The sequence below is a fragment of the Arvicola amphibius genome, chromosome 4, assembly GCF_903992535.2.
Source record: "Arvicola amphibius chromosome 4, mArvAmp1.2, whole genome shotgun sequence".
Lineage (NCBI taxonomy): Eukaryota > Metazoa > Chordata > Mammalia > Rodentia > Cricetidae > Arvicola > Arvicola amphibius.
In genome coordinates this window covers 91,601,417-91,626,521 of record NC_052050.1, presented here as the reverse complement: position 1 = coordinate 91,626,521, position 25,105 = coordinate 91,601,417, and the positions used below count along the sequence as shown (strand labels likewise).

At 48.6% G+C, this 25,105-nt stretch overlaps 1 protein-coding gene across 5 annotated transcripts; it reads right to left on the bottom strand.

The window, feature by feature from the left end:
* Positions 1–1,326: 1,326 nt before the first annotated feature.
* Flywch2 (FLYWCH family member 2) lies at positions 1,327–10,291 on the bottom strand. Of its 5 annotated transcripts, XM_038327934.1 has the most exons (5): positions 10,241–10,291; positions 9,681–9,797; positions 8,724–8,827; positions 4,044–4,474; positions 1,327–1,521 (listed from the first exon to the last, which is right to left on the bottom strand). In XM_038327934.1, exons 1-5 carry the CDS (start codon positions 10,268–10,270, stop codon positions 1,424–1,426), a joined length of 780 nt encoding a protein of 259 aa, XP_038183862.1. In that variant the 5' UTR covers positions 10,271–10,291; the 3' UTR covers positions 1,327–1,423. The 5 variants fall into 5 exon arrangements, with proteins under 5 accessions (XP_038183862.1, XP_038183863.1, XP_038183864.1 ...); XM_038327935.1 differs by lacking the exons at positions 9,681–9,797; positions 10,241–10,291 and adding an exon at positions 9,443–9,551 and having other exon boundaries at positions 8,724–8,898; XM_038327936.1 differs by lacking the exons at positions 9,681–9,797; positions 10,241–10,291 and adding an exon at positions 9,443–9,523.
* Between the last annotated feature and the right edge of the window lie 14,814 nt (positions 10,292–25,105).

The window sequence follows — 25,105 nt, the reverse complement described above, 5'->3', positions numbered from 1 at the left end:
TGTGGGGATGGGGCAGGAAGCAGGGACAATAAATCTAATACATCGTGTGAATGCAAGAAGCAATTCTGTGTCTGGTGCTTAAGGAGCCCTTGCTTCTGACGTTCGGCCGAGCAGTACTGACTGAAATTGGTAATCCAAGACCTCACTCCAGGAGGCGCTCCCCACTCAGGTACCGCGGAGAAGCGGGAGGGCGCGGATCGTGTGCGCCCCCATCTGGTCTCCAGGAGCAATTGTGAGGCAGAGTCCCGGCGGCCGAGATCTAGGAATATTGGAAAACCAGGAAAATACAGACTGGAGGAAAACAGATAGGGGTTTGCACACAAGGGTTAGGGTAGCTTTGCCCCGCTTCTGGCCCCACTTCTCCCTTGCTCTATTCTCAGGCCTTCGTGTGGGGGACTGGGGCTGGGGTGTGGGTGTGGGTGTTTAGGTCAGAAGCCAACAAATGCGCTCCCTCTTATTTTTTGAGACTGGGATCTCTTACTGGACTTGAAGCTTGCTGATTTGGTTAGACTGGCTCATCAGCATGCCCCAGGGATCCTACTCTTGTTAGGGGCCCAGGCTGTGTGTGTGATTTCTTGGGTGGCCTTACACTCTTGTGAGGATCCCAGGCAGATCCTTGACAAGTCTCAGGTGTTGGCTCAGCCCTTCCTCAGTGATACTTGTAGGGAGGAGGCTGGGGTCCCATGCTGGGAGTCAGCAGTCTGAGGGTCTTCTTCTAGGGGGCAGGCTTAGATTAGGAAGGACAGTGGCCTATGGCAACCTCAGCTGAAGGGAACCTTACAGAGGGAAGGAGCAGGCAGTGATAAAGAGCAGGCTGCCCTGGGTCCAGGGCAGGGGTACCTTTTCAGGCTAGCGGCAGCACGAAGACGAAGCCTTGGGAACCACTCTGCCAAGAGCTCATTTTCCAGGCCCCGGAAGCCCACCTGTGAGGCTAGAGGTTGGAGACCCCAAGAGAGACTCCACCGGTCCAAGGGCTCAGAGCAGGTAAGTCTGGGATGGGAAGGATGGGGAGAAAGGAAGTCTCCAGAGTGATGAGGTCAGAGCGGGTCTCCAATGACACTAAATCCTACAGTGTTTTAAACCTGCCCTAGCCTGGAGGGGGTGGCACATGTCTTTTCTGCCAGCACTTGGGAGGCAGAGGCAGATGTATCTCTGAGTTTGAGGCCAGCCTGGTCTACAGACTAAGTTCCAGGACAGTCTGGACTATATACAGCGAAGCCCTGTCTGGATCAAAAAAAAAAAAACAAAAAAACAAAAAAAAACAAAAACAAAAACAAACAAACAAACAAACAAAAAAAACCAACAGCAACAACAAAAACCTACCCATGGAAGGAAATAGCAGTTTCTTTTATTTTCTTTTTTCCTTCTTGCTTATAAAAGTAACTGATACAGCAAGCAGCACATGCTGGAACAGCTGCCAAGGTTATGGGGAAGGGCTGGGTGCCTCAGGGAACACAGGGCTCTCCTCAGGACTTGATGAGGACACCTCAGACTCTCCACTGTCTTCTGGGCCATCTGCATCTAGAAGAAAGGCAGATAGGTCAGGCTGATAACAAAGAGCAAAGGAAGGCTGGGGGAGGCACTGCTCTAGTATGAGTTGAGAGTCACCTTCACCTGGCTTCTTAGGGGTCAGTATGGGGCCAGATACCTTTCTTAACTGATTTAGAGAAGTACTTGCCACAGCAAGTACTGTTCCTAAAAAGCCATGAAGGTCAGGGTCACAAACGTTTCTAGGAAACATCTGAGCAGGAAGTGGCTGTCGCCACCACCTGACCCTGGGTAGAGCAGAGACAGGGAGGTGTGCCTGTGGGAACAATGGACAGGAGATTGTCAGCTGATCAAGAGCAACTGCCCAGCACAGCCCAGAAGGGGTAGCAGTCTTCCTTCGTATTTCATCTGGAGACATGAGTTTGGCCCCAGTTCTCACAGAAGCCGTGTTGCTGCAGAGCCTGAGCTTACACAGGAAGCAGCTAAGGTCTCTTGTGGTTGGAAAGGGTACACAAGATGTCCCCATACCCAAGTTCTGTGGGAAGCATGGGATCCCAGCCAGACTCCACTCCTGTGTAGATGGCCTCTGTGTAGTGACAGACCCATCCTCTGCCCCCATGCTGGTGGGAACCAAGTTGGGGGACAGGGAGGAGCCCAGAGCAGGACTGACTAGGGGGAGCAGAGTCAGCACACCGAAGTCTTTCTTGACTCCTCAGCACTGCTCCAGCTGCAGCTGGGATCGAGGGTCCTCACGGTCCCCAAAGAACTCCAGGCTTGTAGCCATGGTCACTCCATTTGGTTTTCCGGAGATTTTAGCCGATGTGGGTGGGGGTGGGCAGTGGGACTATGAAGCGTTATGAACTTAGGCTATCCCCTTACATCCCTACCCCATGCGGCAGGGTCCCTTGTCCTAGCTAACTGATGGTGACACAGGAGTTTTCTTGTCTTCTTCCTGTCAGTGAATACGTGGCTGATCCCGAGGGGCCGTCTGGGCAAAGGCAGAAAACGGAGGCCCAGGACTTAGCTTTTCTCACCCTCACCATCTCAGGGCCTGCCAGATGCTATTTATTCTGTTGGGAGAGATCAACTCACTTTTCCCTGCCACTGAGCATCCCTAAAGGTTTGTTTGAGTTGCAGTATTGCCTGCTCCAAGCCTAGTGGGGAGGGGAAACTGCTTCAGACTAACACCCACCCACCCTCATGGCTAAAAGTCATATAAAGGGACAAGAGAGACAATGAAAGATGCTCACATAGACAGCCACACACAGAACACATACAGTAATGGCACAACATACACACGCATAGTAAGACACCCAGGTTAGGGCACTTCCAGCTCCACCCAGGAAGGTGTCTTATCACCCTCCCTGGAGCTCCAGGTGCTGTTGGCATAGGGCTCTCCTTTCAGCTCTGGTGACATTAGGAGCCATGTGTATGTATTGGCATGTGCACTAGACCCTAGACCAAGTCCCAAGTCTTCAACTTGTGTTAAGTGCATCCCGTGGCCACCACCCCAATGTCCTGACACTCAGTACTCCAAACTTGGCCACTTGCTGTTCTCCTGTACCATCTTGAGTCCTCAAAGGCTATCTGCCAGCCCTCTTTTGCTTGTCCCCAGCGAATTCCTCTGCTACCTGCCACCTCACTACTCCCAGGGAGGCCTGAGATCACCATAGGTCCCGAGAATCTGACTCGAGGCCAGCCTGAGCCGAGTACAGCGAAAGGGACAGTTTGCTGTCACCGGTCACCACCCACCCAGACACACTTGAGGAAGGGGCACAGCCATGGTGGAGTGGTAAGGGGTGAGGCTTGAGTTACCCATGGCCTCCCATAATCTCATCACTGTAAACAAGAGCAGGGCACTGAGTTTTCCCAGCCTTGGACCCTCATCAGCCTGCAACTTCTGAGGCTACTTCTCCGCCGCCCCCGACAGTGTCCTGGAGCCCTCTTCTACCCGCTGTGGTGGCTTCAGTGTGGATGAGGCTGGGTCAGAAGAGACAGGGAGGAGGGTCCCCACAGCTTCTGTTGGCCTTGAGGCCCAGCACCCAGTGAACACAGAACTGCAGGTCTACAGACGGGTAAACTGGCCGAGTAAAGAAATGTTGGCACTTTTTGTACCAGCTGTGAAATGCTTGTGGAACATGTGGCAGGTGCCCAAGAAGCCCAGGCCTTGGGAAACGCCTGTGTGTAGCCAAGACCTTGAGAGTCACCAGCAGCCTCCAGCATGGACGTGCATGGCAGCAGGCCCACCTCAACCTCCGACACTCCTGTGATGAAGCAAGGCATGCAGGCCATGCAGAGGGAACTCTAAGGGACAAGGCTACTTGGCAAGACTAGGAGGGGTTAAGCCAGGGTCCTGGGCTCCTCAAGGAGTACCCAGCAGCACCTATAACCCCTGAGCCCTCTACCTCCCACCTGTGCTCAGAGAAGTAGAGGAGCAGGGATCAAGACAGCAAAGGGAAGAGCGGGGACTCTCAGAACTGGAGCCAGTTGCCTGTGGCAGCTCCGAAAGGGACCATGTATCTCTGAGGGGGCAGCGCCAGCTACAGGAGCCTCACCCAGGTCCAGCTTGCTGCGCTTCTGTTCGGGTTCTTGGGGGGGTGCTTCAATGGCCCGTTGAGCCTCGGGGTGAGTCTTGAGGAGGGCCTTGGCCAGGGTGGCGGGGCCTGGCACCCCCAGGGACATGATGCAGTGCACTCCTTTGCGTTTGGCTGCGGCCACTTTGGCGCTGTCTTTGGAAGCTGTCAGCAGGACCAGTTTGGAGCATTTCCTGGGCTTCCTGGGGGCTGCTGGGACCACATCTGTGCCAGGCTGGGGAGCTGGCTCCTGGCTGGTCTTCATGCTCTCACACTCCTGCTCACTGGGCTTGGGCTGGGGCATCCCAGGACCAGCAGCCTGTCCCTCAGGCCACGTCGCCCTAGCAGACAGATAGGCCTCTCCTTTTCCTCCACCTCCCTGGCCAGGAACCTGGGAGTCCAAGGGCTCTGTCCTAAGGGAGGAGGCAAAGCAGTCAGTGGAGGAGGAAGGGGTGCTACCAAATGAATCTGAGATGTAGCTTAGGGTGATGGCGGGAATGAGCGATTTCACCCTTCACTGGTTTACTATCTTACATGCCATGAACTCATTCCTGAGCCCCCAGTGACAATAGAGTTAACATCTACAAAAAGATGAGATGTATTTATTCACAAGGTAATTTTTTCCCCAGTAGTCCATTAATCAGAAGAAAAGGATCTCCTGCGCAACACAAGTGTTAGAAAAGAAAATACACATAAGCTGGACTGAGGAACAGTTCAGCGGTAGTGCTAAATGAGCATGCTCAAGGTCCTACGTTAGATCCCTGGAACCTCAAAAACAATTAAACAGCAAGTAAATAAGATTACTACAAATCACTGGGCAGTGGTGGTACAATCTTTTAATCCTAGCATTCAGGAGGCAGGTGGATCTCCGCGAGTGAGGCCAGCCTGGTGTATAAAGCAAGTTCCAGGACAGCCAGGGCTGGCTCAAAACAAACAAACAAACAAAGATTAATACAGATCACTAGAATAAAATCAAGCATATTAAAATTTAGGATTAGGCATGATGGTACAAGCCTTCAAACCCAGCACTCAGGAAACAGAGGCAGGCAGATCTCTGAGTTTGAGGCCAGCCTGGTCTATATAAGGAGTTCCAGTTCCAGGAACTATATAATGAGACCTTGTCAAAAAACAAACAAACAAACAAACAACAACAACAAAAAACAACCCTAGTTTTAGGCTGGGGATATAGTTCAGGAACACAGCACACTTGCCTAGCATTCAAGTGGTCAATCCACAGCACAGGGAGGAAAAGATCTTATTTCAGACTTAGAACCCAAGTTGACAAAGACAGAAGTGACCCAGAGGCTCAGTGAACAAAGTCCTGCTGTGCAAGCGTTAAGTCCCAAGCTTGGATACCAACACTCACACTGAAAGCCTGGTGTGGTTAGCACTGGGGCGGGGGTGAGCCAAGTCAGGGAGACTCCAGGGGATAGTTTGATGCCAGCCTAGCCAAAACAGTAAGCTCTAGGTTCAGTGAGAGACCTTGCAGAGGTCGAGGAAGATACTCAGTACCAACAACCTCTGACCTGCACATGCACATGAGAGCACCTGCAGACACACAGACACACGGTATGTCACATGTATACACACACTATGCCACACATGCATACATACAACAGAGAGACCCAGAAACCTCTTGGATGAAACGGTGTGAGGAAGTGGTCGGGTACCCTGCCCCACCGGCCTTCTTGCCAAGTCCAGCACAGAGCAGCCAAGTCAGGGACGAGACCTGATGTCAATCTTGATCTTCATTACAGGAACCCAATGATGTTCCTCCCAAGTATTACCACCTTCCCACTCTGCCCTCGGGGAGGTGACCTTGGGCACTTAGTGACGTGGCCTAGTACCACACAGCTGGTGAGGGTCAGGACTGTAACCCAGTCCCACTGGCAAGAGCCAATTCCAGTAAGAAAAGCACTCCACAGAGTGAGTCCACACTTAAGTGGGTAGGATTATAACCTTAAGAATAAAATAAATATCCACAAGTCCATAAAGATATAAATAACAGTATACATTAGAGAGGGCCCGAGTCTTCCTCATGAGTTCCAGGGCTGGGAATGGAGTTGGGAGAGTGTCTGTCCAGCACAAAACCATGGGTTCCAGTGCCAACGCCACATAAACCTTTTATGGTAGCACATGACTATAATCTCAGCACTGGGAGTTCAAGGTCACCGTTGGCCATGTACAGAGTTCAAGGCCAGGTCAGGCTAAACCAGACCCTGTCTCAAGCTAACAGAATTCTAAGGAGGTTCTTCCTTGAGACGACCTTAAGTCCTCTCCCTCATCACTTAGTGACTCATTCCCAAGGAAACAGGGATGATAACAGGAACCATGGGGCTCATACATCACCTCCACCAGGTGATCAGAGTCAACATTATCTGCAATGAGTCACACAGATGTGAGGTGACAGCGCTGAGCCGTGCTGAGATTTTCACCTCTGTGAGAGCTCAGGAAACCTCAGCCCATGACCGGTTATTCTACAAAAGCCTGACTAGCGCTCTTCAAATCTGCCAGACTGCACGGCGGCACCTATGATCTGGGATGAATTCGGGATGGTGATGAGAATGAGTGATTTGCACAATCCCACCTTTCACAACCTTTTAAAAAAATTTATTTCTACTATTTTTATTTATATGTATGCGTGTCTGTGAGAGTGAACGTCACATGTACAGGTGCCCATTGAGGCTAGAAGAGGGTGTCGGATCACTTGGAGCTGAAGTTACAGGTGGTTGTGAGCTGCCCAACCCGGGTGCTGGGAACCCAACTCGGGGCTTCTGAAAGAGCGGTGAGCGCTTCTCACCACTGAGCCATCTCTCCAGACCACCCTCTCAAACTGTAACATCCACGAGCTCACTTTCTTTCTTTCTTTTCTTTTCTTCTTTTTTTTTTTTTACAGTAGGCACATATTTAACATTTTAAAAGATAGGATACATTTACTTGAAAGGTAATTTTTTTATTAGTCTTCTACTTAGAGATAAACAGCCTCAGACTAGATCTTTCACATATGAGGGTGAGGCAGGAGGACCAGGAGTTCAAGATTAGCCTGGGCTACTCGAGACCCAGTTTCAAACAAAATGAATGAATGAATGAATGAATGAATGACTATATAAATAAATAAGTAGCTACATGAAGCTAGGTATGGTGGCTCACACTTAAAATCCCAGACTAAGGAGAGTGAAGTGGCAAGATTGTCATGCATTCCAACTTCAAGAAGAAAGCTTGGTGTACAACCCTGAGGACCTGAGTTCAAGTCCTCAGCACCATGAAAAAGCCAGGCCTGGCCATACATGCCTAAACCCAGCACTGGAAGCAGAGACATTCGGATCCCTGCAGCTTGCTGGCTGACCCATCTGCCTCACTAAAATGGTGAGCTTCTGGTTCAAGTTAGAGGCTTTGTTTCAAGGGAATAAGGTGGGCAGGGGGCAGGGGGCATTCAACATCCTCCTCTTGCCTCTGTATGTGTACAGCATTGTACACCCACACACACATACCACACCCCCACACATACACACACACACACATACCACACCCCCCCACACACACACACTTATCCCCACCTCTACCAAAAAAAAAAAGTGAAGAGTTGGTGTAGCTCGGTTAAGAGCTTGCCTACGTTCAGTCCCCAGCACAGCCAAGCGAAGCAGCTCACATGACCTTAGTCATGAGCAAGGAGACCCAGAAGAGCAAAAACGGCTCAAGAAACAAGAGCATACAATAAATAAGTGGGAGTCATTCACACATCATCAGTCTGTGAGAGGCAGAATAATGACTCCTGAGATGTCCAGGTCCCAGTCCCTTGAGGCTGGTGTCATGGCATACACCTACAATCCCAGCAGTAGGAAGGCTAAAGCAAGAGGTCTGGGGGTTCAAGTCAAACCTACTTATCCAAAACAAGGGTTATCAAGAGTCAGCAGGTAACAGTGCTTTCCACTGAGCCTCAAGAACTGAGTTCCATCCCATGATCCACCATGATCCATCCATGATCCTCCCACAGGCTGTCCTCTGACTGCCACAGGCATATACACACTCTGGCCCCCTCCCCCAAATCAAGCAGAAGAAACAGGGCAGGATGGATGGTTCAGTGGTTAGGGACTTCCTGCTCTTCCAGAGGATGGGGATTTGGTTCTCAGCACCCACATCAGGCAGCTCACAATCACCTATACAGCTCAGAGGATCTGATGTCCTCTTCTGGCCTCCACAGGCACTGCACACATGTGGCACACACACACACAAAATAAACACAATTTAAAAAACAAGCAGAAGAAAGAAAAGAAAAAAATGTGGAAGTGGCAGTAAAGAGCAGGGAAGGGTGGAGAAAGAATTCAAGGGTTGGCAGGGGACCAAGCAAGGGCATCACCAGCCAAACAAGGTTGGCTCTTTTTAGAAGTGTTCTCCCCTAAAGCCTCAGGAGGACTACAGTGGCTGTCACTAACAACACCCACATCAGACTTCTGGCCTCTAAAATGAAGTTGTGTTATTTTGAGTCACTAGATTGGTGGCGATTTGTTATGGTGGCCATAAAACAATTACGGTCCCAACTCTTACTGACGAGGCATTGGAGGTTTGGAACTTCTCTTGTTATCTTGGGGTGCTCAATAGAATAACCTTCATCAAGATGGGGGTGAAACAGCAATGTCCCAAGAGAAAGACAGACCTGCTTACCCTCTCTGGGCTGGTTTGATCTGTGTAGCTGGAGTTGCTAGCATCAGGTGAAGGGGAAAGTCGTTGAAGTCAGGACGCCAACAGCTGTTCCCATACTCACTGTCCTGCAGTCATGGAGGACTTGTGAGCGGACTGCTTAGGGAACGATATGACGCTGGGGCATGCAGGACATATTCTCACAGGGAGACAGAAGAAAAAGGCAGTGAACCTCCCAAAAGACCAAGAATTGAAAAATATGTAGAACAGAGCAAAGTTTCTCCTGTCTCCTAATCACCTTGATTCAGAGTGATACCTTCCACCACCCTTGCCCAACACATCTGGAACGCCCCACTTCCCTGCTCCCCTCCCACCAATGCCCCCACCCCAGTCTCTGAAGCATCTCCCTAGCTTCCAGCCCTCAAATTCTGCCACTGGGACAAGAACCCCCAGGACAGATGCGACAAAACTGCAGAGGTTAAGGATGGGTGTGTACCAGGCAGATTGGGGTAGGTGAGAATTAGGAGAGTGGGGTCCCAGATTGGGGGTGTTCAGGTTTGGTTCATGGGTAGGGTGGGTTAGTCAAAGGGAAGCATAGAGAAAGGAAGCGCCTTGCGGATGGCCGGCAAGGAGAGGGCAGAGCCAGGGACCCTTTCCTAGCACCAATCCCAGATCCCGGGACAGCCAGGTTGGGAGTAGCTTCGCGGGCCGGGACCCTCCCGCCCGCTGGGGCCCGTCCTCACCGACGGCAGCAGGCCCAGCCTCTCGGACGACGGAGCTGTGGCGGGTCCCTCAGCCTCAGTGCTTTTGGGACCCCGCCTTGGCTCCCGCCGTCACCTCAAGCTGGGGTCACGGGAAGAGCATGCGCAGTAGGACTATGAGGGCGATCCATTCCTTTGACAAATTCCGCCTATCCGGATATTACCTTCGCAGCAGCGAGTGGACAGCTTGATCAATCGGCGTGAGAGGCGGGCTCATTACCTTGAAGGGGGCGGAGCTAGTAGTGATGGAGCTTTTCGGATGGAGCAGCCTGGATTTCGGATCCCGGGTATGGTTTACTGACGTCTTTCCACTCCACGCAGTATTTGATCTGGCACCCTGCGGAGGAAGCCGGCACATTTATTTAAAGGTTGTTTTCTGCTCCATTGAGGGAATGGAAATGCTCTCCTCTTCATTGACGCTAACTGGATTATTCAGCCAAGAATTCCTAACTGCGCAGCATAGTTCGTCGTTAGTCCGGCTCTCACCCATTACTACAGCCCTCGCCCATTAGTCCATCCTTCGTCACTAGTTTGGCCCTACCCCATTGTTGTGGTCACCTCCTGACTCACAGCATTTTGTCCCAGAAACCTTGCACTGTGGAGGTGAGACTTGGGATGGCTCAGGACTCTGCGTTCTTTCTGTATTTTGCGTGCTCGCGTATCCTGACATCCTGGGGTTGTCGGACCCACACCCACCAGCGGAAAGGTTCATCCCCTTTACTCCTTCGTGTCCCTGACTCTGCTATCCTTGGGTCCCACCCTCCTTTCTGATTCCTTTACCTCCTTGGCTCCATCCTTTCTCAACGTCATTTCCTGGGCATTCTCCAGCAACTCAAGGGCCTTCATGAATCATATCATCTGCAATCGATCATAGGTTGTTGCTAAATTTGTTACAAGTATCTTTGTACGTAAATCACTGATGTCAAACTCTTGTCTCAAAAGAACAAATAAGTGGTCCAGCGAATTGGCACCGTTAGATAGCCGGGCTAGCCAGAAGGCTCGGTTTATAAGGCACTGGCTGCCCAGCCTGCCTACCCGGCTTTAATCCCTAGGACCCACATAAAGATGGAAGAAGAGAAATGAATCCACAGAGTTATCCTCCAATCTCCACACACAAGCTTATGAACACACATAAACATAATTATTTAAAGTCTGGAGAGATGGTGCATTGATTAAGAGCATGGCAGCTCACAATGGTCTTTAGCTCCAGTTCCAGGGTCTCTGATGCCCTCTTATGGCCTCCCTGAGTACCAGGTGCTCCACAAACATACATGCAGGCAAAACACTTGAACACATAAGAATTAAATAAATACTGTGGAAGCTATTTTCAAAGCACAGAACCAATAAAGATCTTGTATTTTTAAAAAATTAACACGTAAAAACACACATGGTAACACATAACTGTAATCTCAGAGATCGGAGGACTAAGATTTCAAAGCCAAAGTTGACTACAATAGGTAGCCATTTTAGGAGAAAATAATATATATGTACATTTTATTTTTTATTTTTGTTTATTTATTTACTTTATCGGTTTTTTAAGACAAGGTTTCTCTGCAGCTTTAGAGCCTGTCCTGGAACTAGCTCTTGTAGACCAGGCTGGTCTCAAGCTCACAGAGATCCGCCTGCCTCTGCCTCCCGAGTGCTGGGATTAAAGGCTGTGCCACCACCACCCGGCTTCATTTTATTTTATTTTTTAATAGCATTTCACTATGTTACTCTTGAACTCATAGCAGACCTCCTGCCTCCGCATCCCAAGGTTTACTAGTGGTCAGGATCTGGACCAGCTCTTTCCAGGCTCTTGATCCTTTTTCAGGGAATTGAAATAAAGACACAGATTTGTAAAAGTGGCAATGAAACTTTATTCAAAGCCAAGAACAGGCCAGATGCACTACAGAGTGTGACGGCAGGTCACCTGTACACTACAGTGTGACGGCAGGTCACCCGAGTGGAGCTTTCCTCTGTGAGGTTCACCAGTTACCAGGGTGTGTGGTTTGGGTGCTTCTCTATTTTGACTGGCAGCCTTTGCTCACTGTGCAGGCCCTTTCCCATAATGCAGCTGATTTTAGTCATATGCATACCCGCTTATGTATAGGCATAAAATGGTAAACAGGGGATTTCCACAAAAGTTCACTTAGAAAACACAGTTTGCCTTATTGCACATTGTAATGGTTTGAATGAGCACGTCCTCTGTAGGCTCAGCTTGGTCCCCACTTGCTGGCATTGTTTGGGGAAAGTTAGGATGTATGGCCATGTTGGAGAAAGTAAGCCACGCGAGGGAGGCTTTGAGAGGTTAAAAATTGCTGGCATTTCCAGTTGCTCTCTCTCCTTAGTCCTCATGGTCAAGATGTGAGCACTGTTTCCCGTTCCTGCTGCTATGCCTGCTGTCTGCTGCCATGATTCCCTGCTGTGGCAAACTCTTATTCTGGAAGCTTAAGCCCAAATCAACTTACTTCTACAAGCTGCCTTGGTCATGGTGTTTTATCACAGCAGTGGAAATTTAACCAATACAAACACGCTCCTGAATTTGGTTCACACTGGATCAACCTTCTCACCCACCTACCAGATGTATGGAGAAGGTTGCCGAATAGAAACTATGTAACTGCCAGACAGTGGTGGCACACACCTTTAATCTCAGTGCTCAGGAGGAAGAGGCAGGTGGATCTCTGTGAGTTGGTCTACAGAGCTAGTTCCAGAACAGCTAGGACTGTTACACAAAGAAACCCTGTCTCAAAAACAAAAACAAACAATTTATTTATCAAAAATAGCAAGGCTGGGGCTGAAGCAATGGCTCAGAGGTTATCAGTACTATCTGCTCTTCCAGAGGTTCTGAGTTCAATCCCCAGCAACCACATGGTGGCTCACAACCATCTATAATGAGATCTGGTGCCCTCTTCTGGCATGTAGCAGAACACTGTATACATAATACATAACTAAATCTTTAAAAAAGAATAGCGGGGTGGGGGGTGCTGGAGAGATGGCTCAGCGGTTAAGAGCACTGACTCTTCTTTCAGAGGTCCTGTGTTCAATTCCCAGCAACCACATGGTAGCTCACAATTATCTATAAGATCTGGTGCCTTCTTCTGGGGTGCAGGTACACATGCAGGCAGAATACTGTATACATAACAAATAAAGAAATCTTTAAAAAAAATAATAGCAGGGCTAGGTGTGACGATGCTGGCCTGGTCCATATAGTGAGTTCCAGGCCAGAGGGGCTACAAAGTGAGACTCAAATTATTAATAAATAATAAAGCTTTAAAAAGCAGGGTGTGGTGACACATGCCTGTAATCCTCATACTCTGGGTGGGGGTGGGGTCAGGCTGGCCCTGGACTCCCTATGAGGCAGGAAGACTGTGAGAATTGAGAATAGCCTAGGTTGTACAATGAGACCTTTTCTCTACAAAACAAAATGGGTGGAGTAATCCCAACACTTGGGAGAAGGAGGCAAGGGCTTCAAAGACTTCAAAGCCAGCCTCATCTGCATAGTGGGTATATTGCCAGCCTGAACTATGTGGGATTCTGTTTCAAACACACACACCCCAAACAGAAATAATTCTAGTATTCCAAAAGTAGAGGCAGGGGGTGTTGAAACAGCTTGACAGTGCTTACTTACAAACTCAGGCCTCTTACACCGTGGCTGGCACTATAACTCCTCCTAGCTCCCCAGTCCTGCCTGGGCTCACCCTGCTAAACCAGAGTGGTCTGGGTAATCATCAAAGCCCAGCCCTTGCCCTTCAGCTGTCTCCTCTGTGAGAATCATTACAGAGCCACAGGGTGGGGGAGGGGCGAGTGTTTCCACAGGCTTTCCAGCTGCCAGTGAGCTGATTGGAAGCCAGTTGCTGTCTTGTTCCTGTCAAGCTCCATGGCCTGCACACTGGTCACTGCACCTTTGGCATCCTTCTTCAGCTTCTGTTTCTTGTTTCTCTCCCACCTTGGAATACAGACTGTGCTCTGGAAGGGTTCAAGGCCCTCTGAGTGTCCACACCGAGCACCCCAGGCTTGTCCTCCCCCCCAACCCTTTTATCTCTGGGTCATCAGATAACACTCTCTGTGATCACTTCTTGTCTCCAGATGGCTTCCTCTTCAGGCTCCCGACTCCCACTTTAACGCTCTGGCAGAGCCCTGGGCACACATGGGTCCTGAAAACCAAAGGTAGGTCAAGCCTTGGGTGGGAGACAGCATGGTAGGGGGCTGGGTAACCCTGGGGTGGTTGTAGAGAAAAAACAGTCTAGCCTTCAACCTACTCTGCCACCCCCTCCCTGCCTTCGGCCCTAAATATCATGCATGGCACACTGGAGCTGTCCCTGCCCTCACCCATACAGAGGCCCGTGCCGTGCTGCCACTTCTCCAAGGAAGGTATGATTTTCACACATTTCATCTGGGCCTCCCCTTGGTGGATAACCTTCTCCAGATTCAACCTGCCCAGTCCAACCCCTGCGTCCTCCTGACAATGTGCTATCCCACGGGAGTCTACCTGGAGGGCCATTCTCCCTGGCTGCCCTCTCCTGATAAAGCACCTTCAATCAGTAGGACCCACCCTGGGGATGATTCCTTCTGGCTGAACCCTTTTGGGCACCTTACTCTCACCTTGACAAGAGGCAAACTCTGCTCAGTTGCAGTGGTTACTGTCATCAGTAGCTGAAAATAAAACTCCAATGGCTGCTTTTCCTGCCTATTACCCTCTCCCAGAAATGATTTGTTAAAGCAACGTGCTTTCTCCAAAGGCATGTGATGTGGGTCTGCTCTGAGCTTGGCTCTAAAGTATACTAGCTTTTCTTTTTCCCTGGCTCTGAAATAAACGTTCAACCAACTGCTCCTGGCTTCTGGGTAACAGACAAACTCCCCAAGGAGCCTTCTTAAGGCTGAGCACGGAATCAGATGCGGGCAAAAGATGAAGGCGAAGGTCTAGAGCACAGGGTTAGTGCCAAGACCAGCCAGAATGAAGCTGAAGAACCCCCTCAACACAGAGGATTTAAGAGGTCCCTGTGTTGACTGTTTAAATGGCCTGGATGCGGTGAGCTCCGCAGCTCTTCCTGATCCTCATGGTAACCTCTAGAGTGACCGGCTCTCTTTGTCAGGAGAGTCGTGGCCTTGGAGTCCAGAGCGCAAAGCCACAAAGCCTGGAAAGGTCCTTGAAAGAAGCGAGAGCTGGGCCAGGGAGGGCAGCATCAAGGTGCACGCTGCAGATAGTCTAGGGGGCTGCGGGGTGAGGCCGGTGTCTGGCTTCAAAGGTGCTCAGGGAGGGAGCTCACCCTGTCCCTTGCGGTGTAAAGGTATAAAGAGGGTGACGACTCGCAGAGGCCCAAAGACCGGGCTTGGACCGGATCACAGGATCCTAGAGAGGCTGTGGACAGCCTGTGAATCAGAAGACCAGGGACGGAGGCGACGACAGCAGTTATCACCTGGGGCCTGGGAGCGGCATCCGGGTGTTGTTCATCGAGTTCACGTAGAAGATTCCGTCTCAGGGGCTGGGGTTCAGTTACATTCTCTTCTGTGTCCACTTCAAGGCGCACTGTGCAGGACCATATTGCTCTTAACTGTTTCCTTCTCTGGAGATGCCTGTCTTGGGCTCCCAGCTGCCCACAGCAACGCATGCAGCTGGGTGAGAGGGCTGTGTGTGTCAGGCAAACGTTCTGCTGCTGAGCTTCACCCTCCGTGGGCTTTGTTGTCTTTTAGTTTTCTCTTTGTTGTTTTAATAGGGTCTGCCTAAGCCACCCGTACTGTCCTTGCGTTTGTGGTCTTCCTGACTCCACCTCACAAGTTGCTAGGGTTATGCCCCCCTCCCAGCCCTTATTGACACACATACGGGCAGGGATCTGGGGCCTTGCCTGGAGACAGAACAAGGAAGAATTCCCCATGGGGGGCTAAGTGTGATGCTTCCCCAACCCTGACAGTCAGAGGAGTGTTGAGACCTCTGGACAGAAATAAACCACAAATGTACCATGTGGTGCTGGTGTCCAGAAGAGAAGCCTAACCTTGCCCAGGAGCTAGGCCATAGAAAGTTTCAACAGCCTTGAAGCACGGCTCAGGGGAGGTGGAGCTCGAGTCAAAGCCATGGGGTCAACTGAGCCTGCTTGGACTGAAGACCTTAGCACCTTCCCTCCCTGGGCCTCTGTTGATAAAGAAGCCTGTTTGACACAGGAGTGCCTTAAAAACAAGAAAAGACTATACCTAACTAATATATTATATTCCTTTAGTTTTTTGTTTGTTTTCTTGAGTTAGGGTCTCATCTGTCCTAAGCCAGCTTCAAACTCCTGCTGTAGCTAAGGCTGACTTTGAACTCCTGAACCTTCTGCTTCTACCCTCGCAAGTGGGTAATTACAGTTGTTCAACAGGGGCTTAGTCAGTGTTCTGTTGCTGTGGAGAGACACCATAACCAAGACAATTCTTACAAAAGAAAGCATTAACTGGGGACTTACTGCTTCAGAGGTTTAGTTCATTAGCATCATGGCTGGGAGTATGGTAGCAGGCAGGTGCTGGAGCAGTAGAGATGAGAGCTACATCCTGATCCACAGGCAGAGAGGGGGGGGGAGAACTGGGCATGGTGTGGGCTTTTGAAACCTCAAAGGCCACCCCCTTCCTCTAACAAGACCATCCTTCCGAATCCTTCTTATCCTGACCATTCCTAGGTATGGCTGAGGAGAAGGTTTCTTTTGTAGTTAGGAGGGAGAATACAGCCAGAGGCATCTGGAAGGGTCCAGACTGAACCAGGCCATGAGATGGGGGCGGAGGGAGGTGGCAGAGCTGAAGATAAGAGTGAGGGACAAGAGAGGAGACCAGGAGAGGGAGAAGAACCCAGAGGTCAAGAGCGCCTGTGCAAAATGGCTGGGCTATGTAGGAATGAGACAATGGGGGAACGGGAGAAGGTCAGGGCTGGAGACATTTGGGGTAGCGGGGTGAGGTAAGAAGTGCAGGAGCCAGATGAGAGGGCGATTAGCAGCCAGCATCCACTTTGATGTTAATAGGCACCTCAGTTAGTCTTTTGTCCTGAATCTCCTTGGCACCTAACAGATGTGTGTCAGTAATCTCAGCATTTAGTAGATTGAGAAAGGATGACCGGCCCCCCTTCCACAACATAGCAAGTTGGAGAACAGTCTGGGCTGCATGAAATTTTGGCTCAGAAAACATAAAGGATGGGGATACAGTGTAGTGGTAAAGCATTAACACCCTTGGCTTAATGAGACCTTGTCTAAAAACAAAACCCCAAAAGTAAAAACAAAAAAGAAGTAATATTACCAATATGTTTGCATGGAAAAATCAAGGTTACAGTATTTTACTTCCTCTCCCCGTATTTTTATTTTTTCCTCCTTTGCAGTATGGCTGTCAGTGTTCCTCTGGTACAATGTCTCATGCCTGTAATTCTGGCTCTTGGGAGGACAAGGGAGGAGGACTGAGAGGCCAGTCTGTTTTTCTAATGAGCACCAGGGCAGCCGGGGCAATCAATCTCAAGAAACAATACCAGCGATGGTGAGGGACTCTGGAACCTGCCGCTTGATGCTTCCCTTCGCTGGCGGCTCACAGGCAGTTGGAATCGCTGTGCCTTTGTTCCGAGCGCCCGCCCAGGTCGGCTGCGGAGCTTTGAGCGACCCTGCTTCGTTCGCCCTTGTCCTTGAGTCCTCCTTGGGGTGGTGACAGGGAGGCGCTTTGGGACCTGGGCTTCCGGCGAACGCAGGAGGAGGAGCTGCGTGGCTGGGCAGGCACACTCTTCTCAGCAGGGATTCTGAAGGTTTGGGGGCGGCGGGGGTGGGGGCACTTGGACATCCTAGGAAGATCAGGCTAGAGGATATTTCCTGGAGATAGGCCCTGGGAGGCAAAGTCGTCCGTGACCAATCCCAGGTGTGGACCTCAGAGAGATCCCCAAGGGCAGCCACACTGGATTCTAAACCGCAGGAGCCAGTGGTCAATGCTCTGTGAAAATCAGTCTGCTTCTAGTGAAGGGGCCAAGGCCAGCCTGCCCCAAACAGCGCTGCACCCAACAGGTTACAACCTTGGAAGGGGTGGGAGCAAGGCTCAGCAGTTACCGGTTTCCGCTGCTGTAGAACTGTTCTCAGTGCAACCCAGTGTCATCTTTTATTTTTTATTTTTATTTATTTATTTTTTTCAAAGCAGGATTTTTTTTTTTTTCTGGTTTTTCGAGACAGGGTTTCTCTGTAGCTTTGGAGCCTGACCTGGAACTCACTCTGTAGACCAGACTGGCCTCAAACTCACAGAGATCCGCCTGCCTCTGCCTCCCAAGTGCTGGGATTAAAATGCGTGTGCCACCACTGCCCGGCTCAAAGCAGGATTTCTCTGTGTAGCCCTAGCTGTCCTTGAGCTCTCCTCTGTAGATCAGGATGGTCTTGAACTCACAGAGAGCCACCTGCCTCTGTCTCCCAAATCTGGGACAAAATGGTGTGTGCCTGTGCCACCATGTTGACTAGGACCTTCCCTCCCCTCCCCCCAGACAGGGTTTCTCTGTGTAGCCTTTGTTCTCCTGGAACTCCCTCTGTAGATCAGGCTGGGCTTGAACTCAGAGATCTGCCTGTCTCTACTTTCTGGGTGCTGCCACCTTGTGGCTTTTAAAAAAATTTATACTTATTTTGTATGTATAGACACAGGGAGGTCAGAGGACAATTTGTAGGAGTAAGTTCCTCCCTTCCACTACTTGGGTCCCTGAAACTGAACTCAGGTCATATTTGTTAGCAGTTGTCCTTACCCACTGAGCCACATTGCCTACCCTCCTTGTTTTTCCAGACAGGTCTCTCACTGGAATCTGAAGCTTGCTGATTAGGCTAAACTGGCTGGTGATTAAGCCCCAGGGACCCACTTGCTGAAACTGCAAGCGGCACCACCATGTCTGGCTTTTTGCTTTTCGCATGGGTTTTGAGGATTGAACTCAGGTCCGCAAGCTTGCACGGCCAGCAGTTTCCTGGCCGAGCTGGTTCTCCAGTCTCCCCTCTACTTCTCTAAAGACGTTTTTGTAAAGTCACTGGGTTTAAGGTCTGACCTAAATTCATGACGTCTTCTCAAGACCCTTAATTATGTATGTTTATATACATACATATATATATATTTTCTTAATTATATCTGCAAAGCCTGTTATCTCAAACCAGACTGCATGTCTGGGTGGACATGACATTTTGAGCAAGACTTTTCAAACTGCTGTACTGCATGACATAATTTTTCAAATGTAAATTGAAAAACCATGTTGGAGGCTGTTGGAAGGCTGGGGGAGAAGCCATCACTTGGGGCCAGTGTGGGTGTGGGCCATGGCAGCTGGGAGCAACAGAGGCAGGCTGAGGGACAGCTACCTGCCTCCTCCATGATGTTATGATCGATCCAAGTAGGACTGGAGAAGGTGATGTATTACATTTAAAACAAATTTTATTATTAGTACTGTGTATTTGTATTGTGTGGGTGTGCGCGTGTGTGCGTGTGTGTGCTACAGTGCTTGTGTGGCGGTCAGAGGACAATGTATGTCCTTGGCTCTCTCCACCTACCATAAGGGTCCTAGGGCTCAAACTCAGGTGATGAGGCTTGGAACAAAGCAAGCCATCCCACCAATCCCTCCTTTTTCTTTGTAGAAAGAAAATGACAAAGAGGTCCTGGGACGTAGTTCAATAGTGAGCACAAGCTTGCATGGCCCTGGGCTCAGTCTCAATAGTGATCACATGCTTGCACGGCCCTGGGCTCAGTCTCAATAGTGAGCACAAGCTTGCACGGCCCTGGGCTCAGTCTCAATAGTGAGCACAAGCTTGCACAGGCCCTGGGCTCATTCTCAATAGTGAGCACAAGCTTGCACAGGCCCTGGGCTCAGTCTCTGGCACACCTCGCACAAGTGAGGACAAGGGACTTGAATATTTTCTCCAAAGAAGATAAGAAAATCTTCAATCACCACGTGTAGTATGTTCCATTTCATTAGTTACTGGGGACTGCCCATCAAAACTTTTATGGTAGGGACTGAAGAGATGGCTCAGCGGTTTAGAATACTTGCTGCTCTCCCAAGGGACCCAAGTTTCCTCCATCACCCATATTTGGTTCCTAGACGTTAGGATTAAATGCTTCTGACCTCCAAGGGCACCAGGCACACACATGGTACATAGACATGCATGTAGGAAAAACGCTCATAATGTAAAATAAATGCACCTTAAAATAAAAACAAAGCATAGTAGATCACAGGCTGGGGAGGTGGCTCAGGAGGAGAACACTCAAGTGCCCAGTATGTACATGACCCTGGGTTTGATGCTCACCCTGAGGGGGGAGAATGATACAATTCTCACCTACTGGAATAGCTACTATAAGAAACACAAAAGCAGCCGGGCGGTGGTGGCGCACGCCTTTAATCCCAGCACTCGGGAGGCAGAGGCAGGCGGATCTCTGTGAGTTTGAGACCAGCCTGGTCTACAAGAGCTAGTTCCAGGACAGGCTCTAAAGCTGCAGAGAAACCCTGTCTCGAAAAAAAAAAAAAAAAAAAAAAAAAAAAGAAACAAAGAAACACAAAAGCAACTGGTGGTGGTGGTGCAGTCCTCAGGAGGCAGAGGCAGATGGATCTCTGTGAGTTCAAGGCCAGCCTGGTCTACAGAACAAGTTCCAGGATAGCCAGGGATACACAGAGAAACCCTGTCTTGAAAAACTAACAAACAAATAAATAAATAAATAACAAAATAAATAGTAATTATCATGGAGCTAATAATTCTCTCAGATATAAAAAATGAAAGATAGCAAAATGTAATATTACACACTCTAATCCTAGAACTTGGTAGGCTGAGGCAGGAGGATTGCTATGAGTTTAAGGCAAGTCAGAACTAGGTAATAAGGCCCTGTCTAGTCCCCCTCAAAAAAACCCAAATTGATAAAGAAAAATATGTCCTGACAAAAACTTGCATGCAGACTGGTCGTGGTGCCACACACTGGGGAGGCAAGGGCAGGTGGCTCTATTCATTCTAGGCCAGCCTGGTCTACAGAATGTGTTCCAGGACAGCCAGGGCCACACGGTGAGAACCTGGAACAAAAATAAGACAAGAACTTGTATTTAAATAGTTATAGCATCATCTTTCACTGCAGCAAGAAGGCAGAAGTGGTACAAATACTCTTTAATGACGTTATTCCACCTGTATTCAATTGTTCAAAGTAAACTTGACATATGCTGTGAAGTGCAAGACTCTTTAAACGTCTTTATGACTGACATAAGGCAGGCACGTATCTGCATGGTCCTGCTCATGAGTGATTGTAGCTAGATGCTCTGAGGGCGGGGGTGGGGGGCAGAGTGTGTTGATTACCTTTTTATTTTCATTTATTCATTGCTGCCGTGTGGGTCCTGGAGACTGAACTCAGATTGTCAGATTTAACAGCAGGCATCTTTACCTGCTGAGCAATATTGCTGGCCCTGGTGTTATTTTTTTCTTATTAAGATTTTTGTTTTTGAGACAGGTCCCTCTCTATATATCCCTGTTTGGCCTGGAACAATCTTTGTACACCAGGCTGGCCTTGAATTCACAGGGATCTGCCTGTCTGTCTCCAGAATAATGGGATTAAAGGTGTTGAACAAACACACCTACTCTTAAATTTTTTTATCACTTGGCCGGGTGATGGTGGTGCAGACCTTTAATCCTAGCACTTGAGATGCAGAGGCAGGTGGATCTCTGTGAATTTGAGGCCAGTCTGGTTTACAGAGTGAGTTCCAGGACAGACTCCAAAGCTACCCAGAGAATCCCTGTCTAAAAAAATGCCCCCCCCCCCAAAAAAAAAACTGGTTCTCCTAGAACTAAAGTTAAAGATAATTATGAGGAAATAACTGGAGTCTCCCGGAAGAGCAGTGAATGTTCTTAGCTGCTGAACCACCTCTTCGGCCCTAGAATGACTTTGTTGTTGTTGTTATTGTTGTTTGTTTCGAGACAGGGTTTCTCTATATGACAGCACTGGCTGTCCTGAAACTTGCTTTGTAAACCAGGCTGGCCTCGAGCTCAAGAGTGTGCACCACTATGCCCAACCCTGGAGTTACTTTTTTTTTTTTTTTTTGGTTTTTCAAGACAGGATTTCTCTGTGGCTTTGGAGCCTATCCTGGCTCTTGTAGACCAGGCTGGCCTTGAACTCACAGAGATCTTCCTGACTCTGCCTCCCAAGTGCTGGGAGTGCACCACCACTGCCTGGCCTGGAGTTACTTTTGAATGAATACATTTTCTATTTGGGATGTTGTATAAAGGTCTGGAAATGGGTGGTGGTTATTTTTGCATAATCATATATTTAAGACTTACATATGCTTAATACTACTGAATTATATAATTAAAATGATAAATTCTGTTTTCTGTATATACCATTTATTGTTTAGCATAGTAAAAAAATGTGAAAGTAGCACAGCTCCCTCTATTGGAGACACTGTATAAAGCAGGTCTGTCCACACTCGTCTAGTGGGGACTGAAAGGACTCTGGTATTACTAACAAATGCTTTTTTGCTTACCTGATGATCTGCCCCCTTAGAGAAAATACAGCTAGGCAGTGGCAGAGCATTCCTTTAATCCCAGCACTTGGGAGGCTGAGGCAGGAGGATCTCTGAGTTCCAGAGCAGCCAGAGCTACACAGAGAAACCCTGAGAGGGGCTAAAGACCAAACCTATGACCTGTGCACACGAGGTGAGTGCCACACTGAGCCACAGCCTCCAGCCTGTGGCATTGCTGGGAAACAGTTCGTTATTTCTCCCTCTCATGCGTGCTTTTAGTGTGACTACCTACCAGGGTGTGAAGAGACCAAGGGCTGAAGGCCCTCATCAGAGCCAACACAGTGCTGCCAGGAGTTCCAGCCTCCAGAGCTGTGCTCCAAACAAATGTCATTATAAAGTGAGGTGGCCTTGACTACTCATTATACTAAAGAAAATAGGAACTTCTAGACCTTCGTGATTTGTTATTTACTTGGGTTTTTTTTTTTAAGTACCCAATGTGAAATGTATTTAGAAGGCAAAATCTGAATGATAGTTTATTCATCAGTACTAAAATTATAGTAGGCCCTCTTAGAGGTGGGGATGGGAAATGGGCAAGTATGCTGTGTCATGAGTTTACACTGATACTTCCAGTTTTTTGTTTTTGTTTTTTGTTTTCTGAGCTAAGGTTACTCTGTGTAGTTCTGGCTGTTTGGGAACTCACTCTGTGGAGCAGGCTGGCCTCAAACTTACAGAGATCCACCTGCCTCTGCCTCCTGAGTGGAGTTCTAGGATTAAAGGCAGTGCCCACGCTGCCTAGCTATTTTTAAAAGACTTAAAAAAAACTTTATTTAACCTTATTTCATGTACATTGGTATAATGATGTCAGGTTCTCAGGAACTGGAGTTACAGACAGCTCTAAGCTGCCATGTGGGTGCTGGGAATTGAACCCACCCCAGTCCTCTGGAAGAGCAGTCAGTGCTCTTAGCCACTGAACCATCTCGCCAGCTCTTAAAAGACTTTTTTTTAAAAATTTTATGTGTATTGGTGAGGATGCCAGATCCCCTAGAACTGGATTTACAGACAGTTGTGAGCTATCATGTAGGGGCCGGTGACCAGTGAAGAACAGTCAGTGCTCGTAACCACTAAGCCATCCCTCCAGACCCCACTATCTCCAGTTCTAACTAATGTTGCCAGATTTGTTTCATCCTTCTACCTCTCTATATTGGTAACCTGGTTTCCAAGCCAGGCATGATAGCCCACTCCTTTAATGTCAGCACTCAGGAGGCAGAGGCAGATGATATCTGTGAGTTTGAGGCCAGCCTGACCTACAGAGTGAGTTCCAGGACAGCCAGGACTACACAAAGTAACCTGTCTTGAAAAACCAAAAGAAACCTGGTTTCCATCTTCCCAATATACTTCTAATTTCCTAGAAATATAAAAAGTAGCTTCAGAATTGTCCTCAATTCAGGAGCCTGAGGAAATGGTTATGAATTAGAGTTCCATATTTGTTTTATGTTTTCTTTTTTCTTCCTCAAGACTGAGAACATACATTCAAAATATTGTATTTGAAACTTGCTCCGTGGGAGTAGAGGAGTGTACCACTATGCCAAACTGCAAACAGATATTTGAACAAATTCCCACCATCCCATTCTTCCTTTGGAGGCTGGAACTCCAGGCAGCATTGTGCTGGTTCTGGTGAGGCCCCCCCCAACTGCTGGCTGAGTCACACCACGGTAGGCAGCAATACTAAAAGTATGTGTGAGAAAGAGAAATGACCTCTAGAAAATGGACACTAGAGAGAGGCTGGAGGTCTGTAAATGGAAACTGTGCCTTCATTTCCCAGCTACCTAGACCCGAATAATCACACAGAAACTATATTAATTACAACACTGCTTGGCCAATGGCTTAGGCATATTACTACCCAGATCTTATATCTTAAACTAATTAAGATATAATTAAATTAAATTAAATTATAAATTATTTTAAATTATAAATTAATTTTCTATTAATCTGTGTATTGCCACGAGGCTGTGGCTTACCGGTAAGATTCTGGCATCTCTCTCCTTCAGCAGCTACATGGTGTCTCCCTGACTCCACCTTCTTTTCTCCTCTATCTCTGCTTGGATTTCCTGCTTTGCTCTATTCTGCCCTGCCATAGGCCAAAGTAGCTTCCTTACTAACTAATGGTAATAAAACATATTCACAGCATACAGAGGGCCATCCCACATCAGGAGTTCCACAATCCCTTCTGAGGATCCACTCCCAGTTGACTTACAAATCTCCTTCTAGGGCAGGTGAGACGGGGCTCAGCATTGAAAAACACTTGCCAGTAAGCCTGATGACCTGAATTTAATCTCTAGAACTCAAATGGTTCAGGGGGAAAACCAGCTTCTAAAAGTTGCCCTCTGAACTCCACATGCATGCATAATCACACACACACTAAATAAGTAGACATGAAAAAGAAAACAAATAGAAAACTGGCACTGGGCCTGACGACCTGAGTTTGACCCCATGCTTTTTTTTTTTTTTGAGACAGGGCCTCCCTATGTAGTCTAGACTAGATTCAAACCTTCTATGTGACCCAGGCTATGCTGGACTTAGGATCCTCCTGCCTCAGTGTCCTGGATGTTGGGATTATGTGTGAGCCACCCTGGACTTAGCCTTTTACCTTTCTTTTCTCTCTCTCTCTCTCTCTCTCTCTCTCTCTCTCTCTCTCTCTCTCTCTCTTCCTTCTTTCTTAAAAACAATGTCTTATTCTGTATCCCAACCTGATCTGGAACCGACTATGTAGCCCAACCTGGCTTTGAACTCATGGCATGCACACACAGCACCTCCTAAGTATGGGAGTACTAGAGTGAGCCTACAAATGTCTAGGTCTTAACTTTTATAAACTCTGCTGTCTGCTGCATCTGAATACTTCCACCCTGGGACCAAGCCTCCAATATGTGGGTCTTTTGGGCAACTCATTTAAACTATATCCAAGCCAAAGCACAAGGGTAGAGTAGAAACCTCACAGCAAAGAAATGTGGTTGAGCTGTATGTAGTGAATGCTTATGCCAGTGATCTCAGGATTTGGGAGGCTAAGGCAGGAAGATCACTGGCCATATACTGAGTTCAAGACCAGTCAAGACTACAGAATGAGACCTTGTTTCAAAAAAGCAAAAAGGGAAAAAGAAGGAAGATTGGTTGATCCCTTTTCACCACGAGATCAGAGTTCACGCGGATGGTGCTGGAACTGAAGGCCAGAAGGAGCA

Coding starts and splice junctions, on each gene's coding strand:
- Flywch2 (XM_038327934.1), bottom strand. CDS start 10,270: ATGACGTTGAGAAAGGATGGAGCCAAGGAG. Junction 8,828..9,680: donor CTAGCTCCGCCCCCTTCAAG/GTAATGAGCCCG, acceptor CCATGACTGCAG/GACAGTGAGTATGGGAACAG. Junction 4,475..8,723: donor ATCAAACCAGCCCAGAGAGG/GTAAGCAGGTCT, acceptor CTCCTCCCTTAG/GACAGAGCCCTTGGACTCCC.